Source organism: Mustela putorius, unplaced genomic scaffold (genome assembly GCF_011764305.1).
Source record: "Mustela putorius furo isolate JIRA1106 unplaced genomic scaffold, ASM1176430v1.1 tig00003972_pilon_pilon_pilon, whole genome shotgun sequence".
Lineage (NCBI taxonomy): Eukaryota > Metazoa > Chordata > Mammalia > Carnivora > Mustelidae > Mustela > Mustela putorius.
Window position 1 is genome coordinate 19868026 of NW_025422115.1, and position 19933 is coordinate 19887958.

A 19933-nucleotide genomic window follows, 5' to 3' on the forward strand; every position below is an offset into this window, starting at 1 on the left:
GAGGAACTGGCTTTGGTAGTGGGAATGCAGAAGAGGAATCCCCATCCACCCCCGCAGGAAACGCTCCAGTGATTGGAAGTGTGTGTGGCTACGTGTGTGCCTCTGTGTGAGGAGGGGGCTCACTCCAACTCCCACAGACATCACCACGCATGACGAAGCTACTTCCCCTCACGCGGTCCAAGGCGCACACGCGCGATCCACAGCCACGCCCGCACACTCTCGACACACACAGGGCGTCCAAGGGTCCAGTTGCCATGGCGAACAGGAGCGCGTGAGCCCAGCCGCCCCTCCCGCCCCCAGCGGAGCCCGGTCAACTCCAGCTCTGATTGGTCGCTGCTTCCTCATTATGCAAATCATTTGCGTAGACTCGGCAGCCGGCTGCCTGACGTCACCAAGCACCGGGGCTGGGGCTCGGGGCTCGGCTCCGGGAGAGCTCGGGCGGGAGCCCGGATAGCGCCGCGCGGGGACCTCAACCCAGACCCCAGCGTCCCGCCGCCTCTGCCCCGTCCTGCCCCGCCCCCTGCCCCGCCCCTTTCCAGCCCGCCCCACCCCCTCTACGCCCCTCCACCCGGACCCGCCCCCAGTGCAGCCCCCCGCCCCCGCCGCCCGGACCCCGCCCCCTCCCCCCTGGCCCTCATCACCGGTCCAGGGAGGGGACGGCGGGACAGGCGGGACCAGTGGGACCGGCGGGAGGGCGGACCGGGCGGGGATATGGCCGCGGCGCCCGGAGGGTCTGCGCCGCCCGCCGGCCCCGGCCCGCGCCTAGGTTTCAGCACCGCGGACAGCGGCGTCGGCATGAGCGGGCTAAACCCCGGTCCTGCCGTGCCCATGAAGGACCACGACGCCATCAAGCTCTTCGTGGGGCAGATCCCGCGGGGCTTGGACGAGCAGGACCTCAAGCCGCTGTTCGAGGAATTCGGCCGCATCTACGAGCTGACGGTGCTGAAGGACCGGCTCACCGGCCTCCACAAAGGTGCGCGGGGTCAGCCCAGCCCAGCCCAGCCCAGCCCAGCCCAGCCCAGCCCTGCCCCAATCCGATTAGAGTGGGCCCGGCCCAAACCCCAGCCTCAACCGCAGCCCCAACCTTAGATCTACCTAGAGTCAGTCCAACACCAATCCAATACCAGTCCCACTTCAGCCCAGTCTCCTCTCCAGATCACAGAACCCCCAACCTGGAATTTTCTTTCTGATATCCTCCCACTGATCATCATTCTGATCCCCTGACATGTTCTCCACTCTAACCTCTAACTCCCTGCCTTTCACCTCTCACATCCCAACAATCCCGACCTTTCAGTTGGACCTTTCTCCACTCCTCTCATCAGACATTCCAAATCCTGGAATTCGGAAAGTTATTTGACCTTTGATATCCTCAATCTCCCAAACCCTGGACCCAATCATTTCTGGCCTCCTCCCCCAATCTGGTATCACCCCACTCAGGCCTAACCGCCTGCACATATATCTTGGACTTGTACCCCTCATTCTGGCCTCTAAGCTCAGCCAACCCCCACAGAGCCTTCCTTTGAGGCAGATTGCTACTACCCCCCTCCCCAAACCCAAGGTCCTTCCTTCTTCAGAATCCAGGCCTGGTTAACTCACAAAATCCAATTCCCCACAAGGAGGCTCTCAGCTCCAAATTCCACCCTTATGTTGGACAATAACCCAATCTCTCCACCCCCCTGCCAGAATGCCAATACTCTGCCTCTTCTGACTTGATTCCAGAACCCTGACCTCAGCTGGGAAAAACCACCACCTTGTGCCCCCTTGTTTCATGTTTCCTGTCAGCGAACCCACCCTTCTTTTATCCTCTAATCTCCCCCACTAGGTACCTCATCTTTACCCCTCCCCAATCCTCTTTATAGCCTCCTGCTCTCCATCTTTCACAGGCTGGTCCTGGAGCAAAGCCTGTGGACCAGAGCTTCAGGGTGGGTCAGGTTGAAGAGGCAGAAGGGATTTTTTTTCTCCCCTGCCCTTGCTAGAGAGACAGGCACCACAGTCCTGTCCAGCCACACCCCTTTCTTCCTGTAGAGAGAGGGAGGAGGCTTGTTTACATGCAGAAAAGTCTGTCCAGGCTGGGCTGGAGTAAGAGAGCTGGAGTCACATGTCATACAGGGGCAGGGGAAGGAAATTATTTAAGGAGAAACACTTCTACCTCTCTCCACGTTCATCACACTTCAGTTTCAGGATTTGAGGGGGAAGGGTCACCAACCATCCTCCATGATTTTCCTAGGAGAAAAGTGGTGGGCCCTGGATACCAGCTAAAGATACTTTCCTAAGCCCTGAGAGCTGGAATGAGGCTGCCACCTCTTTTTAACTGGGAGGTTTTAGAACGTCCTTAGGCACACTTACACAGGGGCTTCACAAAAATGCCCACAGAAGATCTGGGACCAGCAAGGGAGCAATGTGTCTTTAACACTTTGGGGTGGGGTTACATTAAAAGGGGCATGAAAGAATAAGACTATGCCACCCAGATTCCTTCTAATGCTGTCCAACTGCCTGGCTGTCCATCCATCCATAGCAATTCATCTTCTTATTTTCTAGACATTTATTTCAGTGTGTAAGCACAAGCTAATCTTTCTGGGCCATCTGTACAATAAGGGAAGTGTATAAGATACCTTTAGTTATCACTCTTCTCATTCAAATACCATCAGAGTCTGAATTGTTCTCTCATCCTTTTTCTCCCTCTCCATTTAGCTCTAATTCTTCCCGTTTCTTATTTTCGTGTGTCTCTCCCTCAAGTCATGCTTCTCTGTCTTTTCATCCCTCCTTTTTCCACCCCCTATCCCAGGTATTCCACAAGGGGCTCCTTTGGGCAGCAATTGGGCCCCTGAGCCTTTCAGACAGGGCCCCAGCCCTGCCCAGTTCTGACGTCAGCTGATATGGCTGAGTGGCAGAAGACGGAGCAGAGATGTAAGCAAATCAGGTGTTTCGTGATATATCCCCAAACCAACCCGAAGTTCTCCAAGGCAGGGTTGCCTTGCAGCATGATTGGGGAGGGTCTCCAAGTCAACATCTTCCCTCCTTTCTCCCCAGCAACAGCGACATCCAAAAGCCAGAGTGACTCATTTTCCTTCTGATGACTGGGTACTGAGGGAAGCAGTCACAGGGCTTTGAAAACAACGTCAGCCTAAGAGTTAGGAGATTCGAAACCCTATTCTGCCACTGACACACCCTCTGGGTTCAGTTTCCCTATCAATACAGTAAGAGTTTGTCTCAGGTGTTCTCTAAGCAGATAGTCACCCACCTTAAGGGTGCAGCCACATAGAAGACATCAGAGAAAATGTTCCCATTTGCCTTCCTAGTCTGCTGAGGTCTAAGTGGAAAACTTCACGAAGCTCCTAATGGCTTCTCACATCCACCTTCTCTTCCTTCAGTCTTTCTCCTTCCTACACTCAGAAGGCTCTTTTTGAAAACATAGATCTTATCATGTCAGATCCCCACTTCAAATCCTTCAGTGGCTCTTCATTGCTCTTAGAGAAAAGTTCAAAATCCAGACTGAGGCCTACAAGGTTATAGGTGACCTGATCCCTACCTACCTCACCATCCACTCTGCCTCCTTTCACCAATCTCCAACCATACTAGTCTTCCATCCATTTCCCCAAGACACCAAATTCCTGCCTCAGTCTTCATATGTGCTATTTCCTCAGCCTGAAATAATCACCACCCTTCTTGTCACTTTGGTAAGCCCTGTTTGTTATTGAGGATTCAGTGTGTTCTTTGAAGCATTCCTCAACGTTTTGGACTCAAATTACATTCCTCTCATGATTCTTTACATGACCCCCATGAGAATAGGGAATGTGTCTGCCTTGTTACCACTTCATCCCCAAGCCCGTATAATGCCCCACCATAACAAGTCAGTACTCAACAAATATTTTTTGAATGCGTGAATGCTCAGTGACTACTGGAAAGGAAGAGATCCCTGCCTCAGTGCTTCCTAGCAGGCTACAGTTTCTGAGGCTGAACTTAAAGGGGAGTAGGACTAATCCTTGGACTCAACCCAGTCTCTGTCCCATAACTACTGGTTCTTTCAGAGAAGTAAGATTTGGGGCACAATAACCCTTTAACAGGCCCTATCTTGAAGTACTGGGAGAGCTGACAGATCAAGCTTCTTCGATAGGATTGGAGGTCCCTGAAAGCTCCTCTCTGCAGAAAGTCCTTAAATCAGCCCCATCTTGCAAGCCTCAGATTAACCCATTCCACAGCTTCAAACTTGGAAGAGGGAGGCATTAAGAAGAAGTTGTGATGTCTTGGGTTTGACTCCCAACCCTCCTCCTCCTTTTTGCCTCCTCCCATCTGAAACTGAGTTGGGAAGGAATTGAGGCTGATTCTGGGAGACTCTGTGAGTATAAATACGAAAAGGAAGGGAGAGGCTGGGGTTAAAGCTGAAGGAAAAGCCGCTTAGGGAGGTTTAACCCCAACCGGACTTATGGCTGGAGTGGGGAGGGGAGCTGTGGGATTGTATGAGCATGTGGCTGGATGTGGGTACACATGTTCCCTAGGCAAGAAACCAGGAGCCAATGAGAGGGAGCCAGAGTCTGGGACTCAGATACATGAAGGCCCTCCATTCAGAGAAGGCGGGAGGCAGAGAAGGCTTCTCAGAGCAGTGCTTTGTGAAAGGAGAGTGGCCTTAAGTTTGTCACTTAATGGGGTCTTTCCACAAAGAGTATTTGGGGGTTTCAGGAAACCCCCTGAGCCAGCCTCTTCCTCTCCAGGCTGTGCCTTCCTCACCTACTGCGCCCGGGACTCTGCTCTCAAGGCTCAGAGTGCACTGCACGAGCAGAAGACCCTGCCAGGGGTAAGTCCACCAGGGTTGGGGGGTGGGGATCACCTCAGGCTGGGGACATGCCTTATGTGCATGCCAAAGTAGCATGTAGGGGCTGGGCTGGGACCAGGAACTAGAAGCAGAGTCACCTTTCTAGATGTTAGCTTACCCGTGCCCCAAACAGCTTTAGGTTCTTTGGTATATTTAGTCTTCTGGCCCAAAGAAATGAGCTTAACACTTGGGCCAAATATTCCACCTTACCTTTTCAGAGAAGCACAAGTGTTGTGCGCTATGCCAGAATTTGCCAGCCTTGGCTAAAGTCATGGCTTAATGTGTCATTTGTCCCTGGTGTGAGAATATATGCAGATACATCGGGTAGGCTGGTATCCTACTTTTTTCCAGTTCTATAGCACTTCCCTTTGTCTTCTTCCTGTAATTTTTTTTTTTTTTTGGTGCCTTGACTCACCAAGATTGCTTTCCTTCTTTTCCCCCAAACACTTGGTTAAAGCTAAGAGGACCTGATTATATGTGCACAGTTAAACCATTATATATCAGTGGCACCTCATATGGCATTAGCTAATGGCTAATCACTGGACAAAAAGGAAAGTGGGGCCTACAGACCATGTGGCAGGAAGAGAATGGTGATTGTTAAGAACTAGTGTGGGTTCACCAAAAGCAAATCATACAACATAACCTCATTTTCCCTTGTCAAAGGAGTGATGGATCTACAACAAAAGCACTATTCAAATGCCCTGGGCAGGCCAAGCCTGGGACTATTTCCAGTTCTAAGCTTCAGACTTAAGAGGATCATTAGCCTATCAGAAAGAGACCAGGATGGGATGGGGACATAAACTATGTCATGGATGGTGATTTGAAGAAATTGGAGATATTTGGCTGGAGAAGATAGGGTTTAATGGGGGCTTTCATAGGGAGGCATCACTACATAATGATTAAGGATACTACTTTCTGAGTCTCGCAGACCTAGACTTGAATCCCAGATTTGTCATTTAAGTTCTGTGTCTCCAGATACATTATTTAGACTCATGAGCTTTGATTTCTGCATCTGTAAGGAGTGGGTTATACTAACACTTAACTCACTGGGCTACCATGAGGATTAACTGAGGCTTAGCAAGTACCTGGCACAGAGTAAGATCTCAATAAATATTACTGTTGAGGTGGGGACAACCACCTTCAGATTATTAAGAGGTTTTGGTTTGCTGCGGGTGGTTCTAAAGGGCAGGATCAGGATCAGTGGATATAAAGAACAGACACTAATTTCAGCTCAGTACAAAGAAATCACTTTTCTGAATCAGAGCTGTCTAGCAATGGCACAAGGTTTGCCTAGAGCTGACCAAGCTGTTAGTGTACCATCAGTTCATAAGACTAATCCCAGTAACTGAAGCAACTTGAGCCTCACTCTTGAAGACTCAGCATTAAGTAACACCAACGTATTATCCTCACCAAGTCTCTGTGTGTAGGCTCTGGAGTCAGACAGACCTGGGTATGGATCCAGGCCCTACCACTCACTAACTCGGTGTATGACCTTGGGCATGTCTTTACTTTAAAGCCTAAGCATCCTCATATGTAAAAACAAATTCATAGAATAGTTATAATAATTAAGTGAACTAACTCACATAAAGTACTTAGCATAGTTCTTTGTAGACAACAAGCACTAATATGGGTTAGGTGGTGGTGATGGTAGTAGTAATAGTAACAGCAGTGTTTGTAGGGGTAGTAGTAGAAGTTATTACTCATCCAACCATGGGAGCAAATGACTTCTGCTGCTAAAATTGAAAGTCACTGAGACAAACTGTAACATTCCATGTGGGAAACAGCATAGAAAGGTGCAGAGACAGAAGGAACAAGATGGGTGTGAATGGGGTTGGGATTGTGGAGGAGGGCCCATGTAAGCATGGGCCAGGCCAGAGAGAAGATCCACCAGAGGGCAGTGGTGGAAGAGGAAACTTTGGATGCCAGGATGAGGGACTTGGACTTTATCTTGAAAGCAATGGGAGCACTGAGAAAATTAAGATGAACTTTGGAATTAAAAAACAAAAGCAAAACCAAAAAACCCTCTTTGACCAGCCACACGGCTCCACAAAGGGAGGACTGAATGAGACTGAGGGCACCTGAGATAAGAGCTGTGAGGCTCTGGACTAACAGAATAATTTCTGAAGGAGAAAAGAGAAAAAATAATAACTAGCATTTGTTGATTCCAGACAGTGTTCCTAGCATTTTGCACGTTCAAAGTCATTTCGTCCTCTAACAAGAAGGTATTATTGGCCTTCCCATTTTACAGATGAGGAAACTCAGTCAAAGGAAACCAGCGACTTACCCAAGGTTATGAAGCTACTAATAGGAAGACCTGGGAAGATGCAGGTAGTCTGGCTCCAGAACTCATTCACTTAACTACTACACTATTACCTGGGCCAAGCTGGTGGCAGACAGGTCTAAGGTTCTGGAGGGGATGATGACTGGGTACATCTGCCCTCTCCCACCATTTCATCCACAGGCTTCCAACATGGCCTGCCTTTGTACTGCCAGGATTGGCTTTATTCACCCTCTCCAGCTTAACAAAGTGAAAATTAATATTTAATTATTCTCCTAAATGAAAATCGATGGCTCTGTTGGCCAGCCCAAGCAATGTCCGTGCCATCAATCTTTCCTCTGGGCCTGCCAGGGGCAGCAGCAGTGTTAGTCACCTGGCCTCAGGCCCATCAGCATGAAGGGAGGAGGGTGTCCAGCTCTCTGTAGGCACTGGGTCCTGGGCACAGCTGCCATCTGCTGGAGAAGCAGGGGAAGACTTTAATCTGGGCTCTTGCTAGAGACAGGCAGGATTGTCACCCTGGGAGCTGTAAAGGTTGGGGTTCCCCAAAGAGAAAGCCTGAACCTCTGGGGAAAATTTCACAATATCTACTGGACTGGGATCTCCCTTTTGCTCCCCTTCACATGCCCCTGCTAATTTCTGTTACCTATCAAAACTTGGCTCCCCGCTCAGGACTTCCTTTAAACCTGTGCTCTGTCCCATCTTCTGTAGCTTCTTCTTCATAAAGCTGAAGCTATGTCTTGCAGCCTCATTTTAGGCTGCAGAATCCACCTAAAGAAGGTGGGCCCAACCCTAGCCCAGAAGGTGCCCTCCCCTCACTTGTCTCTCTCCCTACTCATGACTTCCCTTCCACTGGGCATTCGTCCCTTCAAACACTGTGAAGGAGACAGACAACTGCGTACATTTGCTTTTGCAGGTTGTGCCCTGCACAAAACAGCTTGTGCAGAAAGAGCAAGTGGGGGCTAAAATTCATCCACGCTCTCCTGACCAAGCCATGCACATTATCACAGGGCTGTGTCAGCCCAAAGGAAGAGGCACTTTTTTTTTTTTTTTCTCAAATTCATCCACAGAGTCAGGGGAGTGCCTTTTTGTAACTCACACAAGGCACTGTATGTGCTAGCAGCTGCCTAGTGAGCAAATCAGAACTTTGCCCTCAAGGAGCTTTTTCCAGCCCGAAATAACTCACTGCATCTCAGTGCAGTTTACACCTGGGCACATAAAAGGAGCATCAGGAGTGGAGAGAGAGGAGGTGCTTCACAGAGGGAATGCTACCCGATCCCATATATGATCATATTTCATCACATCTGAGGGTCTAGAAAGCTGAAAGACAAGACGACTTCTGGGATTCTGGATACAGTGTGAGGATTGGTAGGGAAGGTGTCCAGTGAAGACAGCCAAGGCTCTATGTGAATGAAGAGTATTGTGTCTCTGGGGCAGCAAGGGAGGCAAAACTCACAGGTTTGGACTGCCAGTCTTAGGATCTTGGGCTTTATCGGGAGGTTTGCAATAGGGAACCATAGGTGGATTTTTTTTTTTTTAAGATTTTATTTATCTATTTGACAGACAGAGATCTCAAGTTGGGGGAGAGGCATGCAGAGAGAGAGAGAGGAGGAAGCAGGCTCCCCGCCAAGCAGAGGGTCCGACGTGGGCCTTGATGCCAGGACCCTGGGATCATGACCTGAGCTGAAGGCAGAGGCTTTAACCCACTGAGCCACCCAGGCACTCCCATAGGTGGATTTTTTTTTTTTAAGATTTAATTTATTTATTTGACAGACAGAGATCACAAGTAGGCAGAGAGGCAGGCAGAGAGAGAGAGAGAGAGAGAGAGAGAGAGAGAGAAGCAGGCTTCCTGCGGAGCAGAGAGCCCGATGCGGGACTCGATCCCAGGACCCTGAGATCATGACCCGAGCCGAAGGCAGCGGCCCAAACCACCGAGCCACCCAGGCGCCCCCCATAGGTGGATTTTAATCAAGGAAGAGTGAGGGACTGGTTTTAAAAGCTCACTTCAGCTATAGTATGATGGTTGGGTTAGAGAAGAAAGAACACTGGAGGCAGATGATCCATTAGGACACTGTTGCTTGAATGCAGCTGAATGAGTATACTGGCCTAGCTTTGGGGATAGGGCAGGAATGGGGAAGAGAGGACAGCCTTGAGAGCTATTTAGGATATCCATATAGATTCTAGAACTAGTGGTACTTGGCAGTGGAGTGGATTAGAAGAGAGGGTAGGTAAAACAAAGAACTGAAAATGGTGAAGTTTTTTTTCTCTGCCTCTCTCTTCCCTGCATCCATGTCACCTGTCCAAGAGAGGTGGTGGTTAAGAAGTTGAGGGCACAAGTGCTCAGTGTAAGACACAGAAGTGTCTTGATGGACTCAAGTCTCACTCCAAAGCAGGAATTTTAGGCAAATCAAGCAGGAAAAAGGGGTAGGGCCTTGCCTTCCCTTCTACTCATGGGGGCCAAAGTACCAGGGTCTCATGTATGACTGCACTGCCTCTAAACTTTTCCACTCCACTGCCTAGGTTCTTCTCTCTGCTTTCTGACATTCTCTCCCTTGATTTCCCCACCAGGTCTGGGCCCTGAAGCAGACGTGGGCCTGGACTCTATCTGGGAAACTTTCAAGTGAATAGGTACTCAGCCAAGGGCAGGAGCTCACCTGAGGTCCCAGGACAAATTCTTGGCCAAGGATGCAATTCCCCTTATTCAAAGGGGAGCAGGGATTGCCTCACCCTACTTCCACATCCCTCTGCTGGCTGTGGCAAGAACGAGGCAGGGCAGGGTTGCTTAGGCAGTTCATGCAGACAGCTCTTTTTTTTTCTCCAGTCATGCAGAGTGTACCTAAATTCCAGGTGTCCTCTCTAACCACTTCCCAGTGGGGACCAAAGAAGAACCACTTTCCCCAACTCTGTCCTCATCCTCTTGGGCTCCTCCCCTGGGACTTCCCCTGCATCTCCAAACTCCCAAACTGCCAAATCCCTCATCACCTAAGCCATAAACCTAAAGGTCAGCCACTATTTCCTTTTCTCCCTCAGTTCCCACATCCAGTAGAACTTTAGTCCAGTTAATTCATTCTAAACATCTCTTGAATCTGTCCATTTCCTTCTGCCCCGGTCCAGGTCACCCTCACCCCTTACCTGTATCATTGATCTTCCCACCTCTAATCTTTCCCTTTCCGATCTTTTTTTTCAGCATAGTGACAGCTCATGGGATCTATCCCCATTTAATATGCATCTCTGGATCCCTACTGCCTTGGAAATACAACAAAGCCAAAATTCCTTGTTTTGTTTTTCACAATTCCTCCCACCGTGGTCACTGGCTACCTTTTAGTTTCATACCCTTCCATTAAGAACAAACAAGCAAACACAACACTGCATGGTAGGATCATAATTCTCCCTTTTACTAATGTGCATACTAAGGCTCAGAGACCTTAGAGAAGTTGCCACTGATGGAGCCACGATTTAAATCCACGGCCATATGACTCAGAAGCAATTTGCTCTACCCTGGCTACCTGAATCCTTGCTCCTTCAGACTTGCAGCTTCCTTTCCATCCCCCAGCCATCTGGAGTGCTAAGCCGCCAGCTTTATCTCTCCCATTATCTCCACATGGCTCATTGACCCCAGTTTGCAAAGTCCAGGTCAAACTTTGCCTCCCCTGTAAAGCCTTCCCTGTATCGACCTCTCCAGTTGGAGTCAGCCTCTCCTGCAGAATTCTACCTTGAACTCCTCCCAAGGCCCTGGTCACTCTATGCCTCATTCCTTGTGTTCATGTCTTAAGAATGGAGTTGAGCAGCACAATGCAAAAACATGGACTTCAGCATCAGACAGACTTGGAGACAAATCCCAGCTCAACCACTTACCCATCCTGTGACTTGCACAAGTGATTTATCCTCCCTCAGCCTCAGACTTCCCATCTATACTATGGGGACAATGGTATTACCTTGCAGAGCAGTTGGAAAGAGTTTAGAGACAATGTATGTATGGTCTCCCAGAAAGGGCATGGTACATAGTGGGCTCTTACAAAATAGTGGCGTTATAGTCCCCTCCATAAGTCATCGAGGACAGGGTCTCAAGGGTCATTATTGTCTTCCATGAAGGTCCCAGGCTGGGGCTTTTCAAAGAGTTCAGGAAATGCTGGCAGCATGCCCGAACAGTGGTAAGCGTAGGTGCCAGACTCTGAGGCTTGGACTCTGCCAGGTCTATGAACATGTATATTTCACCTAATGCCCACTCTCCATTCAAGAGTTGGGGAGGGTGGAGGGGGAACGGGGTGTCCCCTAGAGCACTGATGAGATCCATCTCTCCAGAAACCCAGCCAGGGAGGCAGCTGCCATGGAAACCACTGCTGTCACATGTGCTTGTCACTCTAGGTTCCAGAGAGAAATTCTCAGGATCTATTTAAGAACTAATAAAATAATGATGGTCTTGCTCACCCTCACTGCGCCCCACCCCAGGCTTCTAGCCCTTTTTCCTTCTTCCCTGCCACACTCCTCCCTGCCTTTCCTGTGCTCCTTCCTGACCTCTTATCCCTTCGTTTCCTTCCCATATCCACCAGTATTTCTCTCTTTCCTTGCCCCTTTCTGGGTGTGTCTCTTTCTCTCATGATTTCTGTCTTCTTGTGTCTCTTCATCTCTCCTTGTTTCTCTGCTCTCCATGGCTCTGTCTCTTGGTCTCTCCTCCACAATCACAGGTGGCCATGCCCAGGGACGGTTCCCATTCCTCCTGGTCCCTGGTCCCAGCCAATCCAGACCTGCCCAGCTCGCCCTGATCTGCTTGGATTGATCTGTCATCCCCTCTAGACTGCAGCCTGAGTCCTGTCGGTGTCTCGGCCCCCACCCACAACCTGGTACACTGCAGGGGCTCCACTGCCAGCGGGTGGGTGTGTCAGAGCGTATAAGAACCTGAGCCCTGGGTGGGAGGGGGATTGCGCTGGTTCAGGCCTGGCCTGTTTTCCTTTCCTTTCCTTTTTTTTTTTTTTTTTAAATAAGCCCTCCCCAGTTCCCCACCCCCAAATTTGATCCAAAGGAAATTGCTCAACTGTGACTGCCAGGGCGTTACCATGGTTACTGGGTAGCACTTGTGGCTATGGTAACAGGAAGCTGCCTGTTGTCTCGGCAACGAGCACATTGGTAGAGGATGGAATGGCCCTGATTGGTGCAGAAACAGTGCATTTCCTGAAGGGAGGGGGTCAGATCATCACCTTCTCAGGCCAGATGGGCATCAGTACCCCTTCCTCCATGAACAGGAAGGCCGCTGTTCTTTCCTCCCGGCACTCAGCTGTCTGCCCCCAACAATAATTCCTCACATCCTACGCTCCCAGCTTTTGGCAGTTTACAAAGACCTTTTGCGTCCCCATTATCTCATGTGATCCCCACAACACCCATGAGAGGAAGGTGAGATGGGGATTCAATCATGAATTCTCTCAGGGTGGTTGGGGGATGGGAATGTGTGGGAGTGTATGTTGAAATCACCTAGGAGTTTTTGCAAATTGTACAATCCCCCAACCTGAGAGTCTGGTATGGTTCCCAGGTGATTCTTATCCACCCTTATCAGGGAACCCCTGAATTAGAAGGTGAATCTGGTTGGTGGGGGGAGGGGATAAAGGGAAGAGTCAAGTTGCTTTCCAGGTTTCTAGCTTGGATGACTGGAAGGATCAGGTCGGGGCAAAACGATAAGCTCTGGTGTGGGTGTGTTGAGTGGAAGATGCCAGCGGGACTGTCCAGCATGTAGCTGGGTACATGGGTCTGAAGCTCAGGAGGGAGGTGTGGGCTGGGGAGGCAGAGCTCTGAGTCAGACCTGCGGGGATGGTAGCTGAAGCTGCGGGTGTGGGCGAGACTATCCAGGAAGAATGGGAACAGCGGGATGAGCAGGGCCAAGGACGGTATGCTGGAGAACGCCAGCACCCTCAAGGGAAGGGGGGCCCAGGGAGGGAACTGAGGGGGTGAGTGTAGAAACTGTGGCGACACAGAAGCTGGGGAAGGTTTTCCCCCATTTAACACATGGACTCTGCGAGAGGGTGGCTTACTCGAAGTCATACAACCATGAAAAGGCAGAGTTGGGGTAAGCAGCACTAAGTCTGATTCCCAGATTGTTTAATCTAAATGACATATAGAATTATATTCTGTTTTAGTACAAAACACAAATCTTCAGTAGCAATTCCACCCTCCCACCCAACTCCTCACCCAAAGCCTGTAAGGAGGTCTAGGAGCCAGAGGGACAGGCCTCGCATAGTCATCCCAGCCCAGAGCCGAATCTCTTTAGCAGCCACGGTTCATCCTGGCTTGCCACCCAAGCTTCCTATCACCACCCCACCATCCAGGTTTCCTACCTTCTTAATTTCCCAGTTTAATGAAGAATCTTGGAGAAAATCTATAGACCACCATGAGAGTGGTGGAGTACAGAGTTCAAAGGGCACAGGGCTTAGATCCTGAGGCATTGAGGGGAGGAGAAGCCCGGTGCCAGGACCAGGCAGTCATGCTGACTGGGTGTGTTGGTCCAATGTCTTTCAGATGAATCGTCCGATCCAAGTGAAGCCGGCTGCCAGTGAGGGCCGAGGAGGTAACTTCCCTACGTGACAAACCTCAGGGTATCACCTATGTAGGGGACGGTGGGCCTATTCCTCGAGTCAGTCCTACCCATGGTTTATTACCAGAGCTCCCTTGGGTCGGTCGAGGGAAAGTGGGTCTCAGAATTGCTCAGCACCAGAAAGAGCTTAGTCTTCCCAGCTCAGGCTGAGGAGAGATGGGGTCCCAGGGCCCCTAGACTCCAAAGAAGCAGGAAGAGACTGAGAAGATGCTGGAGCTAAAGGAAGGAGGCTCTTATCACCTTGCCCTGGAGAGAGTTCATTCCTGTTTTGTCAGATGTAACTTCCAGATTTGCTTGAAAAACCAGGCTGGAAATTTTTTTTTTAATATATTCTTCTGATCAGAGAGGGCTCTGTCCACTCTGGATTGGGACCACTCATTTCCTCACTGTAATTGCCTGGTTACTTATGGTAAAAGATGAGTCTGGTAAGACAGACTTTGCAGGTCATATGAAGGAATTTGACTCTGCAATGAGGACATGGCAAGTCTTTGAAGGGTTTGTTTGTTTGTTTGTTTGTTTTTAGTAGTACTGTTTCCTGGAACCAATGCTCCTTAAGAACAGGAGGGGTAGAAAGCCTGTGCTTTTTGACAGCCAGCTACATTCTAGCCAGTTTCCACACTGGAAAAGTGATGCTAGCTTTTGTTGTCAGTTCTTTGGTATCTTTCCCACCTTTGGGTCTTAGATCATTCCAGGATATCTGCCTAATGCCCTGATGTCTGCTGACTCTCTCCCTTGGATAAGACTCTCTCCCTGCCTTACCCAAAATCAGTCATGGCACTGTTAGGTGGAACAAGCTGCCCACAATCAGGGAGAGAACAGAACCCAACTGACAGGCCTTTACTAACGTCTACTAACTGTGTGCATCCTCTCAGACTTCATGCTCACTGTCTGTACTTACGAGGGGCTCTGGTAGCTTCATGGGTCCATTGTGGAGTTAAATCCTCTATGAAACCCTCCTTTATCCTTTTAGATGATCTGACCTCTGGTCTCTGATTCTCAATTTGAGGCCAAGGTGTTACCACTTCTACTTTGCCTTGAAGAGATATTCCCAAGTTTCCTCCTCCCCTTAACACATGTCCTCTTTTCCCACTTCATTCTTTCCAGACAGGTTTTTGAAAAGTTCCAGCTTCCCTACTGAACCTCTGGTTCACTTGTCCCAAGAATTTCTGCCTTTTGGGAAGCTGTGTTAGGTATCAAGGCCATTGTTGGCCATTGTTGGACCTCTTCTAAGCCTTGTCCACAAACATTAACTACTCCATAGCTCAGAGGCTAGCTTAGAGCACCTGAGTGAGCTTAGAAGCAGGCAGGTTGAGCCTGTAGTTTATTCAACCATCCAACCAACATCTTCTGAGTAACTTACTCCACATTAGGAATAGAGATGTGAGCATCTTTCTGTGAGCATCTGTGACCTGGCATCTGGCCTCACTGAGCTCTGGAGCTATGAGGGGATAGTAAATAAGAGGTTACTATTCAGTGTGATCAGTGCTTTTCAAGTCCTGGGGGGACTGTGGGCACAATAACAAGGGGCATCTATCTTAGTCTGGAAGGTCAAGGTGGACTTCCTGAGGTAGTAATATTCAAGCTGAGATCCCAAGGATGAAAAAGTAGTAGTCAAATAAAGAAAGAAAGGAAGAAGAGAAAGAGTAGTAGTCAAATAGAGAAAGGAAGTAGTAGTCAAATAGAGAAATAGAAGGAGCAAGTGCTTAGGCAAAGGGAATAGCATGCACAGAGTTCAGAACATGATGCAACCTGGCTCTGGTTCAGGAACTAAGTTCCCAGTGCTGGGGGCACTCTTGCTGTCTGGAGTCTTGTTGGGGAGAGGGCAGCTCTACAAAGCATGCTTCCGATGAGGCTTCTGCTTGGCCTGGTCCATATGTCCTTATCATCTGGACCCCACGCAGCGGTATCAGCCAGAGTTTTATCATTACCCTCCCCTTTTTGCACAGAGTTTTCAGGTGTCATGTCATTGACAGATTCTGTACCCACCTATATACACCTGTTCAGATTCAGAGCAGCTCAGGAGAGTTGGAAAAGCAAATCTAGCTGAAAAGAGGACTGCCTGGCAGTACAAGTCATAATTTTAGTAGTTACGTTTTGCACAGTTTTTACGTAGTTACGTTTGCACAGTTTTAGTAGTTACGTTTTTCTTGACAAATGATGGCTCTTAAAGGCATCCGTGAATAATCCTTCTTGCAGGTTTAGATGACCAGATCTCTCAACTCTTCCTGCTCCCACTCAGAGCCACCAAATGTTCCCTGCTACATCTTCAGGAGAGAGGAGGCATATGTAATAAGCCTTGCAAAAACAGTTGGGCCTTTAAAATTTACAAGTATTTAACTACCAACTGATCTGTGTTAGATAATCTTGTTAGTAATCAAAATGTGTTCCTTTTCTTCAATGTTATATATTTCTTCTTAAGCGAATTCAGCTTTCTGCTGAATTTTAAAACAAACTAACGCTTTAGAAACTCAGCTTTTTAAAATGGTACTGAATTTTGCTTCTGAAATGTAACATTTGACATCAGTGTGGGACAGCTTGCCCTATTCAAGTCTTCTGTCTGTGATCCCATTCAATAAGCCTTCAGAGTTAATGATCACACCTGTCCTAATAAATTTATCCCTATAAGCTTGCATGTTTTTTTTTAATTCCTGAAATTAAATCCCTTAGTTTACAATTGAATAACAATGATTTCTATATCTTTTAAGAATATTGGTATCTACATTATATGTTTATTAAAAAATTTTTAAAAAGAAGAACACTGGTATCAATGCAGATATAATCTAAAGGGTATCAAGGCAAACAGTATAATCTTCCAAGATTCCACCATTTTTTCTTCCAGAAGGGATTATTAGATTTCCATCCCCCTCCCTCAATAAAACAGGGATTTCCAACTCAAATGCTACAGGAGCCAGGTAGATAACTTTAAATAGATGAGACTGTCATGATTTAATTACAATTTATATTTTAATTATATTAAATGTTGGCAAATGACTCCACTTTTAAAAGTTGACCAGCACTGCAGAACTTAACCAAACTTACCAGTTTTGCTTCTTCGGCCCAAAGACTTCCATTCCTCCCATCTGCATATAGGAGGAATCTATTGTGCACCCATGAGCTTTTAATGAAAACAGCTACTTTACATTATCTTTCTTGAATTTTGATGCCAATGCAGCAGAGTAGTATACCTCTTATTTTAAATCAATAGACATGAAGTTTATGGTTGAAATAACCTGTTTTAAACACACTGTATGTGTATCACTTTTAGAAATTACTGGTAACACCTGTACATTCTATACTTACAATGCAATAATAGTACCAACACAACAGAATCTGCCTAATAGAAGGTGCTGGAGTCCTCTTCTTCCATGGCCATCCTCTGCAACCCTGATGATGCTCTGAGTGTTAGATGTCCATCCAGGTCTTCATGGACTATGTTATAGCAGGCTTTTTTTTTTTTTTTTAAGATCTTATTTATTTGACAGAGAGAGAGATAGCAAGAGCAGGAACACAAGCAGGAGGAGTAGGAGAGGGAAAGCGGTCTTCCCACAGGGCGGGGAGCCTAATGTGGGGCTCGATGCAGGGCTCTATCCCAGAACCCTGGGATTGTGACCTGAGCCAAAGGCAGACTCTTAACCATCTGAGCCACCCAGGCGCCCTATAGCAGCCTTTTCGTGATCTCAGCTTGTTCCCATAATTTCTGGAGCTAAGTTCCATGCTGTTTATGTACTTCATACTCCATGCCTATATTTTACATCCTATGGCACTGAGTGATACTCTTAAAAGGAAAATGCACCTAACTGTCCAAACGACCTGATATCCTAATTATAGTAAAGGCAACCATTTCTACATCAAAAATGAACATAGTGCCAGAAACTTTTCTCCTCAGCATCTGGATTTATTTGAATGTAAACATTAAAATGTTTGCCTGGATGAAAATTCAAGGGTTGTGTATTTCAAAATGTCAACGTCAAATTATACGAGGTCAGCGACCCCCAAATCCTTCAGACATTGGTCATTAAGTCTCTTTTACTTGCTGTTCAGCATGGAGGCTGCAGTTGATTTTTCCTAACTCTCATGATCCCTTCTATGGAAGCACAAAAAATAAGATTAATGGTAGGCACTAATCTAATAGGAAAACTATTTTTAGTCCCAAGGCAAAATATTCAGTCACTAAAACTCCGGTATAGGGGCGCCTGGGTGGTTCAGTTGTTAAGCGTCTGCCTTTGGCTCAGATCATGATCCCAGGGTCCTGGGATTGAGCCCCACATCAGGGTCCCTACTCAGCGGAAGCCTGCTTCTCCTTCTCCCATTCCCCCTGCTTGTGTTCCCTCTCTCGCTGTCTCTCTCTCTCTCTGTCAAATAAATAAATAAAATCTAAAAAAAAAAAAAAAAGAAAGAAAAAAAGAAACTCCTGTATATTTTTCCCTCTCTTTCAAATTTCATAACATAAAATCAATAAATTCATAAATTGAACCTTTGGGCTCAATAGTGACTGCTCCGCTCGTTCTATTCTCCAACCTTGGCAGTATTTTTTTTACCAAGGATATTTTTCCCCCAGGATGCCTGAGGTACAGGTATCAGCTAAGTAATCAACCCGTGCACTCTTTCCACTTTAGTTTTTTTATACTTTAAAAACAGTCTCTGAAGTGAGTCATTTCTTTTTCAATCTTGAAGTTTGGCTTTACTGAAGAGACCAGTTATCTGTTATCACATCAACCCTCCCATCACCAACCTATAATGAATGAATGGTTTAGGTAATTTCTAACTGGATTTATATGGTTTTGTTTAAATATTAGCTCAGATTTTGAATAATAAATATATATAATTATTGAACAGATGAGTCATGTTTTTTATGTAATTTTATCCAGGATTCTACTTCATTTGGGATTTAATGACTAAACTTTGACTTAAAGTTAAATTTTCAGCTAGAATTTTCAGAATTTCATTAACACTGGGACACATTCTCTGATCTAAATGAAGTATGGATCTTGGCTACAACCGTTCTGCCAGTCAGTGGACACGCTTATCTGTCTTTGATCCTTATACTTACTTAATTCTATGAAGTACTCTTCCAGGGAAGACTTGACTGGATAAGTTTCACAGTACTGCTTAAGACTACTCAAGTTAAGGTTTCACTTCCTGAAATTAACTCTACCTCTGGGAGGTGCCTCCCGTCAGCTTGACTCAGAGCAAATCACCCAAAGATTATTGTTAACACTTTTAGGTCATGGCAATGGCTAATCCTCACAAGCCCTTTGGGTTCAGGTATACAGCCTGCAAAAGGAAAATGAAATCTGGAGGCTGAGATTCTTTTCTCTTGGAGGAACTTGGAATCTTGGGCTCCGTCTACCTTTCTCCCTTAACTTCCCGGTTCTCCTGGATCAGAATGAAGGGACAATAGAGTCTCTGTTCTTCCTTGGTCTGTGTACCTAGTTTTCAGCCCTCCTTAAAGATCTCCTTCATTTTCAAAAATTATAGTAAAATAGGCATGACATAAACCTTATCACCTTTACCATTTTTAAGTGTACAGTCCAATAGTGTTAAGTATATTCACACTGTTGTGCAAACCATCTCCAGAATTTCTTCCTCTTACAAGGCTCAAAATCTGTACCCATTAAATAACTGCCTTTCCCCCCTCCAGCCCCTAGTAACCATAATTCTACTTTCTGTTTCTATGAATTTGACTTCTCTAGATACCTCATATAAGTGAAATCATACAGTATTTGTCTTTTTGTCACTGGCTGATTTCACTTAGCATGATGTCCTCAAGGTTCAGCCATGTTGTAGCTTGTGTCAGATTTTCCTTTTAAAGGCTGAATAATATCCCATGGTATGTTTTTATCACATTTTGTTTATCCATTCATTGTTTGAAAGACATTGGGGTGGCATCCACCTTTTAAGTGTTGTGGATAATGCTACTGTGAACGTTAAGTGTACAAATATCTCTTTGAAAAAAAAGGATCTCTTTGAGACTCTGCTTTCAATTCTTTTGGTTATAATACCCAGACCTGGTATTGCTGGACCATATGATAATCCTATTTTTAATTTTGGAGGGAATTGTCATACTGTTTTCCACAGTGGCTTTTCATTCTCACCAGCAGTGCAGAAAGGTTTCAATTTCTCCACAGTCTTTCCAACACTTGCTGTTTTCTTCTTCCCCTCCTCTTCCATCTTCTCCTTCTATACATTTTCTTCTCCTTCTTACTCTTTTTTTCCCTCCTTCCCCTTTTCTTCTTCTCCTCCTCCTCTTCCTTCTTTTTCTCCTTCT

The 19933-nt window shown here is 47.0% G+C and overlaps 1 protein-coding gene across 6 annotated transcripts in view; it reads left to right on the plus strand.

Moving 5' to 3' along the window:
* Positions 1 to 573: 573 nt before the first annotated feature.
* Positions 574 to 19933, plus strand: part of CELF6 (CUGBP Elav-like family member 6) — a 29795-nt gene continuing 10435 nt past the window's right edge. For all 6 annotated transcript variants that reach the window (XM_004758357.3, XM_013059422.2, XM_045070641.1 and 3 more), the window contains exons 1-3: positions 574 to 973; positions 4710 to 4792; positions 13590 to 13638. In XM_004758357.3, coding sequence (XP_004758414.2) covers positions 712 to 973; positions 4710 to 4792; positions 13590 to 13638 — 394 coding nt within the window. In that variant the 5' untranslated portion in view covers positions 574 to 711. The remainder of the gene's footprint in view (positions 974 to 4709; positions 4793 to 13589; positions 13639 to 19933) is intronic.